The sequence below is a fragment of the Ursus americanus genome, chromosome 24 (genome assembly GCF_024610735.1).
Source record: "Ursus americanus isolate L20-20 chromosome 24, mUrsAme1.1.p, whole genome shotgun sequence".
Lineage (NCBI taxonomy): Eukaryota > Metazoa > Chordata > Mammalia > Carnivora > Ursidae > Ursus > Ursus americanus.
In genome coordinates this window covers 29,834,226-29,853,167 of record NC_142150.1, presented here as the reverse complement: position 1 = coordinate 29,853,167, position 18,942 = coordinate 29,834,226, and the positions used below count along the sequence as shown (strand labels likewise).

Sequence of the window (18,942 nt, the reverse complement as noted above, 5' to 3'; positions counted from 1 at the left end):
GGTGCTCATGAAACACTCAGGCTTGTTATCAGGTGGGAGATTTCAGGAAACTGGAAACAGAATCCCGGTGGTCCTGAGACCAGGACCTATGTCTATTTTTAGAGTTTAAATATTCTTTTAAAAAAAATCCAAATTCCACTCTGTCTTTACGTTACAACCACACCAATCTTTTCATGTCAGCCAGATGTACGTTTCCCTCCTTTCCACCCGAAATACACCAGAATTTGAAAAATGAGGCGCTGGATCTGAGAGCGTGAGATAGAGAAGGTGTTCTCTAAACCCTGACTATTCTTGTCAGGCCAAAGTCTCAAGGAGGGATTAGCTCTGGGTGAAAGGGAAGGTTCTGATGGCTCAGCTCTGCACTGTTAGAGGTTGGTCTTCTACGGAGGGACAAATGGAATTAACACAAAGTCCTTGCTTCTGGAAGGTCAGCACTCTGTGAGCCATCCCAGAGCACTGCCACTCTGTGGGGGGTAGGCTGAGAAACGGATCTAGTCACCTTGAAATCGGGTTGGAGGACCGGCACTGCCATCCTCCTGGCTGCGGTGGGTGGAGGGCAGGTGGGGCAGAGGCAGGGGCGGGAAACACACCAGAGGTGATCTGAGATCACATTGGGTCACGCCCCGGCTTGATGGAGATCCACTGCAGGACTGGAGGTGGGTGGGTGGGTGGGGGAATTTACAATTAAGAATTTGCGATTGTGACCAAGACCAATGACCCTTGGTCTGGTGGGATCCTGGGGCGTGGGGTCCTTCCTACCACCCAATTCTAGGTGGGGAGAGTGTCTTGACGTCTGAGTCCTGAGTGCCCCAGAGAAGTACAGGGCCCACATGATCCCCCGGGTGAGGGAGTGAGTGCCGGCTACCCTGAACACCCACCAGCCGATAACAGTAACAACAACACCGTTCCACAATTCAGCACTCGCCATGTGCCGGACATTGTGCTGAGGGCTTACATGCGTCTTACCTACCATTTGGCATTTCACAGCAGCCCCACGAGGTGGGGACCAGGATCTCCATCTTCTGGACCAGGAAACAGGCAGGGTTTCCCAGGCTTTCCCAGGCTGCCTGGAGTTTTCAAATTCTCCATGGCTCTGGGGCGAGTCCGGGAGTGATGCGGAGGCTACAGCTGGAAATCGGAGATTCCGCAATGGGTGCCGATGGAAGCTGACTGCCTTTCCTGGCCGGAGAAGATCATCGTTTGGTCAGAGCTGAGGAGCAGCAGGGGTTCCGGCCGCACAACCAGCTACCCCTCTGCAGAGGAGCGGACAGGCCTCCGTGGTGGCAGAGCTGGGACTCTCTGCCGTGCTCTCCAGCCCAGGGGCCGCTGAACACTCTGCCTGCTTCCCCTGCCTCTCCATTCCATTCCGAGAGGCCAGGGGTCCGTTTGTCATGTCACCAGTGAATCCCTGGTGCCCATGGAGGCCTGGCCTTCGGGAGATGCTCAGTCAATATTTGTGCAAAGAACGAAGGACTGAGGTGCTCAGCCTGCTGCCTCTGGCTGTGACCGCAGATCTCCCCTCCGGAAGGGCAGCAGGGGCTGCACATTTCCCTCTAGGAGTGCCTGTGGCAGTCTGGTGAGAAGCGGGTGGGACTGGCCTGGAGACTGCCCCCAGCAAATCCACCTAGGGTTGCCCCCCACCCCAAGCCACCCTTAGGCTCTCCCCAAGAGGCACAACTGGAGCAGGGCAGATGATTCATTGCCACATCTGCGAGGTAAAGGTTGGGAGGTAACGGGCTAGGGGTGTGTTTTGGGGTATTGGCACCGAAAGGTGGATGGCTCCCACTCTGGGTTCTGGAGTCCTTCCGTTGTGCTGGCTGGGGACGGGGTAGAGGCCATCTGGGCTCGGGGCCAGGTTGGAGCTCCAGCCGGACTTCTTGGGGGGCACGCAGGCTGAAGGCCCTCGGTGAGCGCCCTCGGTGGGAGGGCTGAGAGGGTATGGGAAGAGGTGCCAGTGAGCAGCCCCCGCCCTTGCCAGACGACCCCCTGAACCCCGGGGTGTGGGTCCCTCCGAGCGGGGGTGGGGTGGGGGAGTGGGGTTGGCACGGGAGCCGGCCTGCGGAGGGGGTGTCCGGAGCGCGGGAGGCTGGGGCAGCGCGGGGAGGCGCGGGGAGCCGGAGGGGTGGGGAAGAGAAGGGGGCGGGCGGCAGCCGAGAGGCGGGCGGCTTAGGGGGGGTGGAGCCCGGACCGCAGCGCCCGCCGCTCGCTCGGCGCTATAGCCGCCGCCGCCGCCGCTCCGGGCTCGGGTCGCCAGGCGGGCGGGCGGGCGCTCGGCGAGGCTCCGGCGCCTGCGGCTGCTGCTCTCCTCCAGCGCCCGGGGCTGCGGCGCGCTGGGTCCTAGCCCCTGGCCCGGCGCCCCTCGGGCCCTCGCGCCCCCGTGCCCAGTCCCGCGCCCTGCCCCGGAGAACGCTCTGCGCTGGCCGGGCAGCCCCGGGCTCGCGCCCCCGGGCCATGAAGAGGGGCCTGTGAGGGGCGCGCGGAGGCGGTGGAAGAGGAGGGAGGAGAGAGGCCGAGGAGGAGGGCGCGGAAGGCGGAGGATGCCGCCGCCGATGCCGCCGCCGCCGCCCGCCGGCCCCCGGCGAGCCTGACTCCAGAGCCGAGGATGGAGCCGGCGCTGGGCGCTGCAGCGGCTCCCGGTGCGCCCCCCACCAGGTATGGGCCGGGCCCCCGGCGGGCCCCCGGCGGGCGGGAGCGGACCCTCGCCGCAGCAGCGGGAGGGGCGCGGGCGCGGTGGGAGACGCCCCTCCGCTCGAGGACAGTCGCTGCCGGCAGTGCGGGCGGGGGGGTGGGGACAGCAGCGCGTTGGGCGCAGGAAGGGCTCCCCGGGCGGGTGGCGGGTGAGCGCCGCGACCACCCCAGCCCTCCCCGCCCCCATTCGGCGAGGGCAGCAAACTTGAGACGCGCGCGGCGGCCCCGAGGCGCCCGGCTCCCCGCGGCTGCGGAGCGCACTCGGGGGCTGCCCGGGGCTCACCGTCCCACAGCCTGCCAGGCTCGGGGTTGCTGAGCTGCCTCGAGACCCTGAGGTCCCACGTCTGCACCAACTTTCCAAACCAGGGCTGCGCCGGGAGGCAGGGGGCTGCCCCCGGCTTCCTGCCCCCCCCACCCCGGCTCCGAACCCGCATCAGTCACTCTGCGATGAGCCGGATGGATGGTGCAGAGACCCCGCTCACGGGAAGGCAGAACCACTCTGCTGCTCTTCTCTGGGTAGGACCCCGGGAGCAGCCCCTCCCGGGCTCCAGGAACCCAATGTTTGCTTTCACATAACAGCTCAGAGTGGCCCTGGCTGGGATGCTAGGGGTTAAAGAGGATCGTCCTAGGGTGGCACCTTGGCCCGATTTGCCGGGCCACAGGGTGCCCCCTCCCCCCAGCCCCGGCCTGCGGGTTCCCAGGATTAGGTTCCTCACCTCTGGTGCAGGTTTCCTTCCGATGGACTTAGACACTGATCCTAAGCAGGAAGCTCCTAAGAGGACAGCCTTGAGCCCAGCATCTTGTGGAGGGCTGGTAGGGCAGGGAACAGAGGGGACCTAGGACTGGGGCAGCAGGCAGGCACCCTGGCTGGGAAAGTAGCTGCTTTGGCAAGCCAGAGGAACTGTAGGTAGTAAGAGGCAAGCAGGTGGGCTGAGGTGCCAGGTACCCACCTCCAGGGCTTTTTGGATCCCTTACTGTGGGGCCGACTGTCTTAGGGCAGAGACCCTACCTGGGCAGGCGGTTCTAAGGCTCCATCCTCAGGAACTGGGGACGCTCACAGGCATCACCATGACCCTGTTTCTTTTTCCAAGTGTTCTCACCGACATGACTCACACATTGGATTCACCAGGGAGGTATCAAGCCTTCAACCTGTTCTCTTCTCCTCCTTCCTGGGTCTTCAGGGAGCAGCTGGGGAAAGGAGGGGGCGGATTTGCCCTTGGGCCTTAGCCCCTTGTGGGAGGCCAGGAGCCTGGCCCTGCAAACTTTCTTTTCCCTGCTATGTCTGTATTGGGGCAGGTGAGCTGCCCTAGGCCAGGCCAGGGTAGGGGCAACGGGGAGGAAGTCTCTGCTAATGATGCCCCCAGCCCTGCTGGGGCTTTGAAATCCTGGTCACACCCCCGTCCTGGCACATATACTTAACTCGGCCTCCTCATCTCAAAGCAGAAACACATTTCCCCCCTAAAATCCAAATTTCCCTCTTTGCTAAATATTGCAATGCTTTTGGCCAGAGGTTTCCTCCTCGGCATTGGAAGTCAGTCTCCTCTTAGAGACAGCTTTCCTCCTCCCTGCCCTCTCAGCCACCTCTGCCACGTTCAGGCCGCAAGTAGGAAGGATGCAGATCCCCCTTACCTCCCTGCCCTCCCCCCAGGGTTTTAGTTCCCGAGGAAGGGTGGTGCTCATGGTGCTGAAATAGGGGTCGTGTGTGCCTGCTGCAGACACACGGAGGTGTATGTCTTTGCTCCTCTGAGTCTGCAGAGGGGCTCAGAAGCCAGGTTCTCATGGAGGGGGGGCAGGGTACCCCTCTGGGTTCCCCTTGCCCACACCCCTGTCTCCTTCCCTTCGCCAGCTGTGGCTCTCTTTTTACTTTTCTAACTCACTCTGCATTGGTGCGGGGAGGGAGCATTTGATATTCATAATCTGATTCAGAGAAGGTCCCGAAGCCCTGAGTCACTGTATGGTTTCCATGGAAACAGACTTGTTCTGAGGACTCAGCGTAGCACGGCAGTGGTGGGGGAGAAGGGAAACATATAGTAAAATCGGGCTCCACAAGTGTGGCAGGAGTTGAGCCAACTCCCTTTGATGGGCGCAGGGAGAGTCTGGGCAAGGCTCTGAGGTCCCTGCATGAGGGGCTGCCTCTCCCCACCCACTGGGGTCCCCCCATCGGGAGCTGCTGAGCTTTCCTTGCGGCTCGTGGCAGACAGCTACTTCTCCCATGGGCCTCCTGGCTAGGTGTCCAGGCTCATCGCTGCCACCCTGTGCCTCACTTTCCTCCTCTGTGCAATGGGACGAAAGAGCTCCTACCTCTTGGGCGGCCGTGAAGGTCAAATACGTTGATCTGAGGCACGCACTCATAATGGAGCGATAGCAAATGTTCAGTAAGTGTCCTTAGTGTTAACTCAGGGGGTTGGAAGGAGCATGGGCTGTGCAGTCGCCTGGGTCTATCCCTTGTGCTGGTGGTCTTGACGTGGGGCAGGGCTGGCCTCCTGCTTTGGGAGACCCTCCCCCAGCCACCCCAGCCGGGAACCAGCCATCCATTTCTTCCTCCCACAAAGCATTTATTTAGGTTGCGGAGGGCTCGTCACCGTGCTGGGGAGCGCTGGCTCCTGTTCAAACCCCACCTGTCTAGGAGCCTTGTGGGAACAAATTCTCCAAGTCCAGATGGATGGGCAGCTTTCTGCCTCAGCCTCCTTGGGATTGGGCCAGGGGGAGAGGGACAGGACAGGTCTAAGCTCTGACGAGAGAGGGAAGGGATTGGGGTGGGGCGGGTCTTCCTGATCCCGGAGAGGCCTCTCCCTCCGGATGAAAGAAGGATCAGGAACTCTCCAGAAAGAAAACAGACCCTGCCCTCCTCGCCCCCCCCCCCACCCGTTACTGCCCAGCCCGCTGGGAGAGGGGCCTGCCCCCTTACCCCGCAGCACCTGCCTCGGCTGTGTCAGAGCGGTGGCTCGGGGACATCGCCGGCTCAACCAGAGACTCCGTCACCAGCCCTTCTTTGCCATGCCACCCTCCTCTCCCTGGCCTGCAGACAACCCCTCTCCCCTACTGTAATGTGGGCTTCAACTCAGAGCCCCCTCCCTCACCCCCCATCACTGCCAGCTCTCCAAGCGGCAGAAATTCCTCCCTATCTACCAGTCCTTCCTTCTATTTCCAGATGGGAAAAACCGAGATTCTGGTTTGCTCCTGTGACCCACACCCAAGCTAGCAGCGTTTGCTCCCAGCTCCACCCCAGCCCTGGGGCAGCCCTTCCCTCTTCCCGGCTCTCCAGGTGGCCCCAGGTGCTGCCCGGCCCACACATCCCCCCCCCCCCCCAAATAGCAGTTTCCTGCCAAGGTTTTTCCCCTACCCAGGTCTCTCTGGACTGCTTTGCTGTCCTCATTGGTGTTCACAACACCTTCCATTTAATATCCTCTGCAAATTTCATTAACGGACTGTTTACTCCCTCTCTCAGGATCATTAATGAAGATGTCAGATAAGATCTGACCCAGTGCGGGGTCTGGGTAGCCCTGCCCCCACTCGCAGACTCTGTCCCCCAGCCCCTTCCCCCTGCCCGGCTGGCCTCCTCCACTCAGGACTCTTGGGACCTGCCCCCTCTTGCTTTCGGCCCCATGACAAGTGCTTAGGGCCAAGTCTGTTTGAATTAATTTTGTAAGATTACTTGAGGCGCTGTATCAAATGCTTTGCTAAAAATCAAGATATATTACCCTGCCTGCATTTCCTTCATCTACCGGTCTTGTAATTCTATCAAGAAAGCTATCAAGTTTGTCAGGCATGATTTGTTCTTTATAAATCCCCACGGTGCCACGTGGGGGCACAGAGTTCCCGCGTTTTCTAAATGTTTAGAGATTCCCTCTTTGTGTTTGCTCCTTGATTAGAGCTGGAAGGCTTTGAGCTGGGAATTGTGGGGAGAGCTAGTCTCCTCCTCTGGGCTGGAGAGCGGGGCACAGCTCTTCCCTTCTCCGGGTCTCTGCTGGGGGCAGCGAGTTGTTGAGAGCCCCTCGAGTGTGCTGCAGGCCCCAGGCTGGGTACTGAGAGTGGGGAGGATGGAGGGCCTGGGGCTCTCCCTCAGGGATTCTGCAGACATGAGGAAGACAGACATTCCGAAGATATCATTAATTGAGTGATTGTCTTGAACAAGGCACTAAACTCAGATCTCATTTAAACCCCTCCCCTGCCCTGGGAGGTGGGTGTGGGCTCCCCTCCCCGGGTACCTGGGGCTCAGGGAGGGTAAGGCCGTCCAAGATCCAAGGTCTGGGTTTGGCCTGCTGCTATGCTGCTCTTAACCCACTCAAAGCATAAGTATAGGGTCAGGAGAGCTAATTGGGGTGGTTCAGCCAGAGGGTTTTAGGAGGTCAGAGGGGGAAGGAGGGGAAGTCTTCAGGGAGAACGTGGCAGAGGTGAGGACCTCACACGCAATGCCCTGTAGCCTGAGTCCAGTTCCCCACCTGGCCACTTCTGAGCTGTAGGAGCAAGTCACTTAACTTCTGGGAGCCTCTGTCTGTCACCTGTGTCACGGATCCGGCTGTAGTCCTTACTCCCAAGCTTGGAGACAGGATCCAATAAAGTGGTGCATGAAAGGTTCGTCACATGGTGCTGGGCCCTCAGCCAGCAGCCATTATATCCTCTCGAGGTCCCTGTGAATGTGGGGGCAGAGACACTCGTCTGATTTCATGTTCCCAGTGGGTGGCTCTCCCTACCACTTCTCGTTCAGGAGCCAGAGGGGTGACAGGGTAAGCCACACCAGCATCCTGGCACAGGGGCCGCCGTGCAACCAGCGGTGGGCTGGTGGTAAGTTCTAGGCTTAGGGAGCAGGGAGACCTTATCCTGGTCTTGAGCCCAAACCCTAAACCCCATTCTAGACCATTTCAGGCCAGGTGGGAATAAAGACATTCTTTGGCATTCTCTTGGTTACATAGGATTTGGATGTTTCTGGGCTTTCTGGCTAAGAAAATACACCTTTCTCTCTCTGCCAAGCCAGAGTGCTTCCGCTGCTGGCTGTCTGGGGTGATACGGCACCAGCCGTGTCCACACCCGCTCCCTCTCGCAGTCTTCGTGATAATCTTCCTTTTTGTCATTCGGCTGGGGAGGCAGAGCCCCCTGGGAAGTGGTGAGGTGGCACAGACCTGTTTGGGGTGCCAGGAATTCAGGCAGGCAGGGCCATAGGCAGCCCCTGTCCCTCCAGCTGACACCCCGGGGACATCCTTAGAGATGGTCAACTGGTGTTGGGTGAGCCCAGGTCTGGGTCAGGGTGGATGCCCGGGACCCTGACAGCCACCTTGGCCCTGGCACAACCTGTCCCTGACCTAGTCTCCAGGTGCAGGGTGATGCTCTTACTCTCGGGCATGGCCTGGGGACTTATGTACTGTGGTTAGGGCCAGAGCTTGGGGGTCCTCGGAGCTGAGCTCGAGACTGGACCCCATCACAGACCAGCTGCACACACCTAGATCAACCCCCTCATTTGTCCGTGCCTCAGTGCTCCTCATCTGTGGGGGATGGCAGTGGTCCCTGCGGGTAGCACCCACTGAATGTGAGCTGGGACCGGGGTCATCTCTGGGCATCGGCTCCCGCAGCCCCCTCAGGTGAGCCTCTCCCATGCCCAGCCCTCCTCCCAGGGCCCAGCTGGGGTGGAGGCTGGAGACTCCAGCATCTGGGGACAGATGCCCCCCCCCCCCCGCCCCAGCCCCTCCAGCAGCAGCTGCTTGTGCTTTTGCTTCTGTTGGAGGTTTCCCATCCTTGAAGCTGGGAGGATGGGCTGAAGCCCCGTATCCAGGGGGTGGAGCCTCGGTACTATTCCGACTCTGGCTGTGGCTGCTGAGGAGGGTAGGGAGGGAGGGACAGGAAACCGGGGCCTTTCCGCCCAGTGTCGGGGCAGAAGGGTCCGCCTACCACAGGCCAGGCTGTGGTAGGACCGGCCTGAGGGAACGGGGCCCTTCTGACTCATCCCTCCTCCGTGAGGCGCCGGGCACACTGGGGCCTTGTGCCAGGAGGTCAGTCACTCTCCCCAGTGCTGGGGAAAACTTTCCTCGGGCCGGGCCAGGACCCCGCCAACCCGCGGGGCCCACAGCAGGACCGCGAGGCCGTCGCTGCCACCCCGACAGCAAGTGTCTCCAACCACACAGGCTGTGAGCGCTTCGGTGGAAGAGGCTGTGGTATCTGTTCTAACTTCCTTAAACATTTTCAGGCCATCACAGTTGGTCTGTAGGTTTGAGTTGCCCTTGAAAGTCACACTCCTGCTTCTGACCTAATGAGCACTTGCTCTGTGCCCAGCGCTGTGCTAGGCTCTTGATGTTCCTTGGCTTTCTGTCTCACAACCAAATATTTGGAAGATTCTGTGACTGTCTTTCCCATTTCACAGGTAAGGACAACTGAGGTCTACAGAGGTTAAGTGCCTCACTCAGGGTCTTGTAGCTATCAGGCAATAGCAGTGGGGCTCAAACCCAGGCCTGTCCGGCCCCACAGCTGGGGTGCCCAACCACCCCCCCAGTTACACCTGTGGGTAACTTTTCAAGGACGCTCGAGGCACCCACGGGGGTCTCCAGTGTCATTATGTGTGGATATCAGAGGGATCTGCTCTGGGCATACCAGAGCTCCTAAGAGTCAGCTGAGGTTTCTGCTAAGGGTGACAAGTTGGTGGACAGTCACTTTCTGGAACCACGACTATGAGACTTGCCCCACTCAGGGTGCCTGAAGGAACTACTGGTTCTGCCTCTGGGGTCCGTAGGTAGATGTGGGGCCCGGGGACTCTAAAGACTGTATACAAACACCCTGTTTGTGTTGGTGCAGATTCTGGGGAAAAGGTCTGCAGGCCTCACAGCGTTTCAACTTGCAGGGGCATCTGATCAGACCACAGAGGCTGATTCTGGACCCCACGGGACCTCCTTCCCTGGAAGGTTGCAACTGGCTGAGTTTGGCATACTGCTTACCTTGAAGGTGGTTCTGGAACACAGCCCCATGAAACTTGTCCTCGGGCTTACTAGGTACAAGGCCTTGAGGATGGCAGGCTGTACTCGGGGCTCTCTCTAGGAGACCCCTCGGGAGAAATCTTGTGCTGGGTTCGGTACCAGGAATAGTTAGTTGGGCATTTCTTGAGTAGATGTTATAATTCTCATCTCATGGATCCTATGAAACATGAAATATTTCTCTTTTCCCTTTGGCCGCCGGGTAGCTCTGATCCATCTGGGTAGCCCAGAAGCGTCTTGGCTCTTGTATGCTAATCTGGCTTCTAGTGCTTTCGGCTTTTTTCATACCCTTGTTTTTCACTTGCCTCATTTCACGACCTCACTTTTTTTTAAGGAAGGAAAAAAAAACCTGTTTTATATGTTTTAGCCTTAACTAAACAAACATCTCTGGTGGGTCAGCGTTGGCTACTGCTACCGCAGACCCAGGGATTAAGCACTTCCTTTCTGCAGTCTCTCCCAGTGGCCTGTTTGCCAACTTCTTCCTCCCCGTCCTGTTCCCCATGCCCCTTGCTCCAGTGCCTGGGGCTCTGGGGCCTCGGACCCCTCCGTACTGGCTCCTGGGGCTGGTCGGAAATCTCATGTTCAGGATCTTTAATCTTTGCCCTCCCTATCTCCTCAGAGCTTCACAAGCTGTTTTTAGGAAGAAAAAGTGGGGAGGGGAGTCATTTCCCCAACTCAGGCTTCCGCTCCTCCCAGCAGCCCCACGTCCCCTTGGAGGTCTCCCTCTTTTTCAGCTCCTGCCCAGTCTCTGTGGGCAGCACCCACTGACTGCTCTCCTTCGCGGCCGGCCTAAGCAGACAGAGCCCCATTCTGGCAGAAAGGTAGTGATTTTGACCCTGGCGCCTTGGAAGTGGGGGAGGGGAGAGCCGGCTGGCAGTGCCCTGGGGAGAGAACAGGAGGCACAGTGAGCTGCCAGTGCTGATTTCGGTGCCCCTCCAGATCTTGCGTGGGGTGGCTTTGCTGTCCCCCAGAAAGTTAATGAACTCAAATGGAACTGAGAGGCTCGGTGTGAGCTGCCTTCCTCCCACCTCGGTCTCCTTGCCCCCCTGCCGCGGGGGCCGCAGGGGTTACCAGTTCAGTGCTTGTATATGCATGTATATAAATATTCCCCCCCACACGCATCTCCTTTTTAAAAACAAGAAGTAGGAACCTCCTATTGCACATGTGTTTTCTGGCTGTGGCTTTTTCTTATCTTGGGCGATGGCTCCATGTTCAGTGTATACAAATCTGTGGAGGTTTCTCTGGTATAGTCGTTTGAAAAGAAGATCCCAGGGCAGGGGAGAATACTGCTGGTGAACGGGTTGAAGCCTCTGAGGTGCCCATGGGCGGGCTTAAGGGGGTCCAGGAGCCCTCTGACTGTGTGTGGAAAGTTGTGGATACAAATGAATCTTCCTGGAAAGAAGGACGTGTCTCTCCAAGAGGCCTGTGGCCCAGAAAAGGCCAAAGCCACAGCTCTGGGTTGGATGGGGTTTTATAGAGTGGAAGCTGGAGGGCTAACTCAGCAGAGGGCAGAGCCCCTTGGGGGGCTGCCGTGGACCCGGCTGAGGGGATGGGGTCCAGCTGCCAGCCCTGATATCTTCTTGGAAGATGACTGGGGCTTTCCCGCTCCCAAAGGAGCATCCCCCTGCCAGCAGGGGGGCCCTGACTGTGAAAATGGAGCATGGGGCCTTCCTGGAATCAGAGAACCCCAGTGGTCAGAGTTCGGAGGCCCTTAGAGTCGCTGGATCTGTGGAAATATGGAGGCACAGAGAGGCCAGGGGATGAGTCCAAGGTCACCCAGCCGGGGAAGGCAGGGCTGTTCCTGCCTGTGATACCAAGTTCCTTCCCCTGCCAGAGAGGAGTGAGCCTGGGAGGAGAGGCCCTCTGGGTGAGGTGAGGCTGCCTGTTGCCGCTTGCCTCTTGGTGTGTGGGTGAAGAAGCAAGGGTACACAGAGCAGAGGCCACAGCTCGGGTGGGGGTGTCATCATCACCTCTCACGGCATCCTGCAACATCACTGCCCTTGGCTGAACCCTCATGTCAGGCCGCAGCCGGCAGGCCCGGAATTCTGAACCCAGCAGAGAACGCAGGGCTAAGAGGCTGTACTACAGGATCTGGCCACTAGAGGGAAGCAGGCAAGCCGCTGCGGTGGCTCAGCCGCGGAAAGTTCTCAGGCTGGGCGAGGAGCAGAAGGAAGAAGGGGCAGTGAGCAGAGGCCTGCCTGGCAGGGGTCTGGGCACCACAGCCAGGGAGAGTGTCTGTCTCACCGTCAGAGTCAGTGAGATCTGTTCTCAGGTGCTTACTCGAGACACAAAGCAGACAAGACATTTAATGATGATAATAGTAACGTCCATTTATCGAGTGCTCGCTTTATGCCAGCCACTGTGTTAATTAGTCCTCACAACAGCCTTGTTAAAATGATCCCCATTTTTCAGGTGAGAAAACAGAGGCCCAGAGAGATTCAGAAACCTGGCCTTCAGTGGGGCTTGTGCCACAGCCCGTGTCCCAAGCACAAGGCTGTGCCATATTCTGTGCCTGGCATTGACTAAATGCTTTAATTATTTCAATTCTTGCAACCGCTATTATGGTTATACTCACTTTATGGGTAGGAAAACTGAGGCTCAGAGACAGCCAGTGAATCCAGGTCCACACACGTGCTAAGTGATACCCAGGTGGGTGTGCTTCCATGGCTTGAGCCCTGAGCTCTGAATTCTGGTTCTCCAATGTGGAGGTGTTCTTCACTCCCACCCTGTGCGCTAACTGGAAAGTGGCTGACTCTGGAATCTGAGCTTTCTGCTGGGATTCACCAGCTCCCCGGCCTTCCAACAGAAGTTACAGATTCTGGGCTCTTGTGTCTAAGGCTTGTCTGGATTTTGACTAACCAGAGGTGGAGGAAGGTCATACCAAAGGCTGCTCAAAGCCCGGGGAGGGGCCGTGGGGCTTGCAGTCTGGCTTGGAGGACAAGGGCATTGAAGAGTTCCTTGCAGTGGCCAGAGCTCCCCTGGGAACAGTGGGACCTGGCCCTAGGGCCTCTGGTTTCCAGGGCAGATGCCTCCAGCATACCAAGGAAGCTTGGCCAGTTCCGAGCCCCACTCTGCCAGGCTGGCAGGAGAGCAGGGGCATTACTAGGAGGGTCTGACTTTCTTCATCTTCCTGTTCCCATGCCCTAGCTTTGCCCTCCTGGGAGGCAGGGGGGGTGGCCTGTGGCTGGGCCTTCGAACACAGTCCCGTCGTTGGTGCTCAGGCTGCACCTTGTGAACCCGAGTCCCACTTTCTTGGGGATTTGTAACGTCGAGATCCTTCAGTTACTTCTGATATATTAGCCAAGTTTCCAATCCTGGCCTTACGTTTCTCTGGGTTGGGGTGGGGACAAGTGGTAGGGAGAGAAACTTAAATGTTCCCTTCTATGGGTGAATTCTCCTTTTGGTACCAGAATCTTCGAGTTAAGTGAAATCTCTTCCAGCCTTCTCTTTCCCGTCTTGGTGGGGACCAAAGGGGATTAAGTGTAGTGGGTCAAGGAGGAGGATTCGAGCATGGGCTCCACAGCACACTGCCTGGGCTGGAATCCTGGCTCTACCCCTTAGTAGGAGTGTGAGCTGGGGAAATTCGTCTAACCTCGTAGAGCCTCAGCTTCCTCATCCGTAAAAGGGATATGACAACATCAACCACACAGGGTTAGTGTGAGGGCGAGAGGTGTTTTTCACTCCCACCCTGTGCCCTCATCTGTGATCCTTTCTGGGATAAACATCACGAGTGCCTAGTAAGTGCTTGCTTCCTTCTTGTCTCCCCACCCCCATAATTCTAGAACAGTGCCTGGATCATGCTGGATGTCTGACAGATCTTTATGAATTAGTACAAAGGGAGTCCATTCCAATGATGTGCATGAGGCCATTGCAACTGTAGACCCTTACTTAAATAACTTAAAAATACTACCTACACTATTATTAATGCTATTCCCTACCTGTTCCTTAGAGGCACTTGTCTTAGGGCGCTTAGGCAGGGTGGGCCTGCATTTTGCAGGAGAATCTAATTTAACGCAGAGCGGCAGTTTGCTCTGGGCATTTCATCCAACCCAGTTGATGGAGTCTGTGTTCTCTGCAGCCCTGGGGTGAGGTACGGGTGGGATGGGGTGTGGCCAGGGTTGTGGTTTTCTCTGATTGCACTGGAGGTGCCCAAGAATCTAGACTGTGTCATTTCCATATTTACTGCCACCTGGTGACATGGTACTCTTCCCTATAGGTACTGAGTGGCGTTTCAAACCTAAAATAGGACTTGTAGGCCCCAGAGCCTCAGCAGGCCCACTGTCAGCTCAGCTCAGCCTCTGCACCCCTCCCGGGGGCAACCAGACTGCTTTAGCTCTGTTTTCTTTCTGATAAGCTGATGGTAAAGGGGAGCACTGGCCTAAGAGTCTGACACAGAGGGATTCGAGTCTCTGCTATTCCTTATTTGCTTTTGCACATTTGCTTAGTCTTTGAGCCTCCATTTCTCCAGGTAAACAATGGGAATGAGGACCCTGACCTCCCAGAGGAGGCTGTAAGGAATAGCATGGTGTTCGGAGTTGGCCGAGCCAGGCAGCACGGCGGGTTTGGGAAGTGAGGATCCACGAACCCCTCCCCCAAAGGAGCCACGCCAAATAGCGGGATGTGGGAAGAATATTCACAGAGTACAAGTTCACCCCCTCAGCCATGGGCCTTGATCAACAAGCCCTTGATCACCAAGACCAGACAGCAAAGGGAAGGACCTGTAAGTGTTACATTACAGATCATCTGTACCCTTGTAATGCCCGGTCTTTCTCTTGCCGATTTACAAATGGGCTGGGGGCATGAATGGGATGCGTGTATGAAGGCCAAGTGCATGTAAGCTGGAGGAACAAGGTCAAATCTCAGAGGGAAAGAGCGCGGGCTCTGGGGAACCTGTGAGATGTGCATTAAACCAGGCACATGAGCTCAGGCAGGTCACCCCACTCTCTGTGCCTCAGCTTCCTCGGCTGTGAAATGGAGCTAATCCTGGCCTCCCTGTGAAGCTCCTGGGAGGAATAACTGAGCGAATGCAGGTACAGGGCTTAGGAAGTACTCGACAGATGCTAACCGAAATAATGCTACAGCCTGGGTGTCGTAACTTAGAATCCGCGGATAGCGTCAAGGTCGGAACGCTCCCTGGTCCACTTTTGCTTTGAGTTTTAGGTAACCGTTCTCCTCTCCGGTGTGGCTGGAAGAAGAGCCTTCCTCCCCAGCTGTCCCTTCTGTGCAAGCCTCAGCGTCTGGGCTGTCTAGACGGAGCTGCCATTTCCACCTGGAGGTCTGGGGTGAGCCCCCCTGCCTTGCTGACTTCCACCCAACCCCTCTCGGGGAGTCACTGAAAAAGTCCAATTTTGAAGGGTCAGGCTGTTTTGTTGATTTAAAATGCAGAACCTGTGCTCTGGCCTAATTTTCTGGAATAATTTTTGACTCTGATACTGTTCCACGGTTGGGTGCTGAGCACTGTCAGGTTGGGTCAGTCTGGTCACCAGAGCTCAACAGAGCTAGCGAGGCCTCAAGGTATTTGTGGCCAGTGGATTTCTTCGCAACTCCCTTGGATGGTGGGTGTGTGTGGGGGTCCTCCCTGGGGTGGATGCCCGTGTGGGGCCCCAACTCTTGGTCAGCCGGGGGTGCAGGCTTGCCAGGAAGGGATGGGTAGGGGGTGCGGAAGGTGGGTGGAGGGCTCAGGAGGCAGGGGGCCAGATCCTAGGGGGTGAAAGGTAGCCCTGGAATATCTGGAACCCTGAACCACTGATAGGTCTGGGAGAGCAGCCAGGGCCCTTGTCACCCGGCCCTGGAGGGTGGTCTGTGGGGGAGAAGGGGTGGGAAGGGAGATGTTGAGAGACCAACCCCCCTCCTCAGAACACTTCCCCTCCCTCTCTCTCTGCAGTCTGTGGTCCACAGGGCTGCTGCACAGGCTGGGACTGCCGGCTAGGCCAGGAGACCTGGCAGCTGTGGACTCCCTAGCTCGGAGCAGCCCCTCTTTGGTGAGTGGTGGAGCCCTTCCTGCATTCGCTCTTGGAGCAGCCTGAGCCCTCCCCCCAGGACCCGGTAGCTGAGCCAGCCTCCCTTGGGGGGGACTTCCAGATGCTCAGGCTGGCACCTTCTCTGGACCTTTGGTACACCCTTCGTTTTTCTTGCTCTCCTGGCCCCCGCCCCTGCCCCCCCCCCCCGCCCCTGCCCTGCTTTCTCCATTCCTTGAGATGCCCCTTTTCTACCACTCCCTCCTCTTCTCTCCATCACTGCTTGGTTCTCTGGGGCCATTGCTGGGTCACAGTGGGGTCTCCGAGCGCCTCCTGTGGGCAGAGGGCTGAGAGCCTAATGGTGGAGGCCCTTGAGGACTGGCTCGGGTGCCCCCCCCACCCCAGGAGCCAGTTCACTCTGCTGTCAGTCGGGGTCATCTGCCCCTTGCCCCAGTGGAAAGATGACCACGTGGGGAACCAGGTGCCTGCTCATGGGGGTAGAAGATGCAGGTGGGCCCTGGAGGTGCTGGCAGGGGTGGCAGGCAGTGACAGGGGAGTGGCTTGAGGCAGGAACTGGTGGGCCCTAGTGTGTGAGCTGAGGAAGTTAGCTTCTTGCACAGTGGGGCCCCACTAAGGAACTCCAGATTCATGATGGGAGTCCCCTGCAGCATTCGTTAAACTCTGTGTGTGGGGAGTCAGTTTGTTTGGTCCCCAGAAGCTCCCAGGAGTCCCCAGAGAATGTAAAGTCTAGCCTAGAAGCTGCTCAGTCCTTAGGTGCATGCGTGAACATTGGGTAAGGAGTCCCTTAAGTCTGGGGACTCGCGGGAGACCAGCCGATCCAGGGGAGTAGGCCGGGCGCCGGCCGGGTGGTGCACCCAGCGTAGACTGCTTCCTGACCCCCGCCCACATTTGCCCGCAGACCTCGCAGGGTGGAGAAGCAGCCCCATGAAGGTGCCCAGCCATGCAATGTTCCTGGAAGGCCGTCCTCCTCCTTGCCCTGGCCTCCATCGCCATTCAGTACACGGCCATCCGCACCTTCACCGCCAAGTCCTTCCACACCTGCCCGGGGCTGGCGGAGGCGGGGCTGGCCGAGCGGCTGTGCGAGGAGGGCCCCACCTTCGCCTACAACCTCTCCCGCAAGACCCACATCCTCATCCTGGCCACCACGCGCAGCGGCTCCTCCTTCGTGGGCCAGCTCTTCAACCAGCACCTGGACGTCTTCTACCTGTTCGAGCCCCTCTACCACGTCCAGAACACGCTCATCCCCCGCTTTACGCAGGGCAAGAGCCCTGCGGACCGGCGGGTCATGCTGGGGGCCAGCCGGGACCTCCTGAGGAGCCTCTATGACTGTGACCTCTATTTCCTGGAGAACTACATCAAGCCTCCGCCCGTCAACCACACCACCGACAGGATCTTCCGCCGTGGGGCCAGCAGGGTGCTGTGCTCCCGCCCCGTGTGCGACCCGCCGGGCTCCCCCGACCTGGTGCTGGAGGAGGGGGACTGCGTGCGCAAGTGTGGCCTGTTGAATTTGACGGTGGCCGCCGAGGCCTGTCGCGAGCGCAGCCACGTGGCCATCAAGACGGTGCGGGTGCCCGAGGTTAATGACCTTCGGGCCCTGGTGGAAGACCCCCGGTTAAACCTCAAGGTCATCCAGCTGGTCCGAGACCCGCGTGGCATCCTGGCCTCCCGCAGCGAGACGTTCCGCGACACGTACCGACTCTGGCGGCTCTGGTACGGCACGGGGAGGAAGCCCTACAACCTGGACGTGACGCAGCTGACCACGGTGTGCGAGGACTTCTCCAACTCCGTGTCCACCGGCCTCATGCGGCCCCCGTGGCTCAAGGGCAAGTACATGTTGGTGCGCTACGAGGACCTGGCCAGGAACCCCATGAAGAAGACCGAGGAGATCTACGGCTTCCTGGGGATCCCCCTGGACAGCCACGTGGCCCGCTGGATCCAGAACAACACGCGGGGTGACCCTACCTTGGGCAAGCACAAATACGGCACGGTGCGAAACTCGGCGGCCACGGCCGAGAAGTGGCGCTTCCGCCTCTCCTACGACATCGTGGCCTTCGCCCAGAACGCGTGCCAGCGGGTGCTGACGCAGCTGGGCTATAAGATGGCCACGTCGGAGGAGGAGCTCAAGAACCCCTCCATCAGTCTGGTGGAGGAGCGGGACTTCCGCCCTTTCTCGTGACGAGGGCTCCGTGGGCGGGGGTGAGGGGCACATGGTGTCGGTTTTGATAAAATGGACCGTTTTTAACTGTTGCCTTATTTCCCCCTCCCCCTCCGTCTTTGTGTCCTTCCTGCCTCCCCCCACCGGCCCCGCCCACCCTCCACTTCCTTCTGCCTCTTTTTGTCTCTGAAATTTGCACTATGTCTTGGACAGGAATCACTGGGGCAGAGGGGGCGTGAAGCGGGGTAGAGCCCCCAGCCCACCCCATTTAGACACACGGCTGTTGGGTCTCTGCGTGGATGGTGACAATGTTTACAAGCACCACACTCACACATTCGCATACGCACACATGTACACACACAGGCGCCCACGAGGAGAGATACCTGCAAACCACGGAACTTTGGCAGCATTTCCAGTGGCCCAGTGGTCAGGGTATGGTAGTTTTGCACTGTCTTACTTCCACAAGGTAAGAGGTTAAAAACAAAAAGGCCACCTCTCTCTAATTTATGAATGGTGTCTAATCCCTCCCCATCCTGCTTCCTGCCCCCAGTGCCCACTGCCCTCCCCCCCCCCCCCTTGGAGCAGAGAATCTGCCCCCTCTTCCCCGCCCCGGCCTGCCCTTGCCTGCCGGTGAGCAGGTTTTTACTGTGAGGTGAATGTGGACCTTGTTTATTTTTTCCAGTCTGTGGCGATGCTGTCTGTCTGTCTGTCTGTTTGAGTCTTGTGGCTGCCCCTGGACCAGTGATGGCTGATAAATCTTATGGGTTTCTGATTGATCTTGGGGTCCATCTGTGATATTTCTTTGTGCCAAAAAAAAAAAGAAAAGAGTGGATCAGTTTGCTAAATGAACATTGAAATGCTTTATCTGTGTTTTCCGTAAATAAAAGAGTGCAGTAATATCCGGGCGTGATTGTGGGACATTCTGAAAGGGCAAGGGCAGACCTCGGTGGGGCCAAGTGATTCCGGTTTGGGGGACGAGAGAGAAGGAGGTCGAGGTGGGGATTCAGTGGCCGGTCTCTGGCTTTCAGAACTCATGTCATGCTATTGCTGTCCACGCTGAGTTCAGTGGTTCATTTCCATTTATTGGTGGAGACCAGGCACCTTATAGCCAGGGGTGATGTTGAAAATATTTAACAAGCGGTGTGGCTTATGGATGCAATGTCCA

At 58.2% G+C, this 18,942-nt stretch overlaps 1 protein-coding gene across 6 annotated transcripts; it reads left to right on the top strand.

The window, feature by feature from the left end:
* Nucleotides 1-2,224: 2,224 nt before the first annotated feature.
* On the top strand, nt 2,225-18,676 carry CHST1 (carbohydrate sulfotransferase 1). Of its 6 annotated transcripts, none has more exons than XM_045808757.2 (4): nt 2,225-2,652; nt 14,805-14,926; nt 15,529-15,625; nt 16,521-18,676. In XM_045808757.2, exon 4 carries the CDS (start codon nt 16,563-16,565, stop codon nt 17,796-17,798), a length of 1,236 nt encoding a protein of 411 aa, XP_045664713.1. In that variant the 5' UTR covers nt 2,225-2,652; nt 14,805-14,926; nt 15,529-15,625; nt 16,521-16,562; the 3' UTR covers nt 17,799-18,676. The 6 variants fall into 6 exon arrangements, with proteins under 6 accessions (XP_045664713.1, XP_045664714.1, XP_045664712.1 ...); XM_045808758.2 differs by having other exon boundaries at nt 14,799-14,926; XM_045808756.2 differs by having other exon boundaries at nt 14,113-14,926.
* Nucleotides 18,677-18,942: the final 266 nt, after the last annotated feature.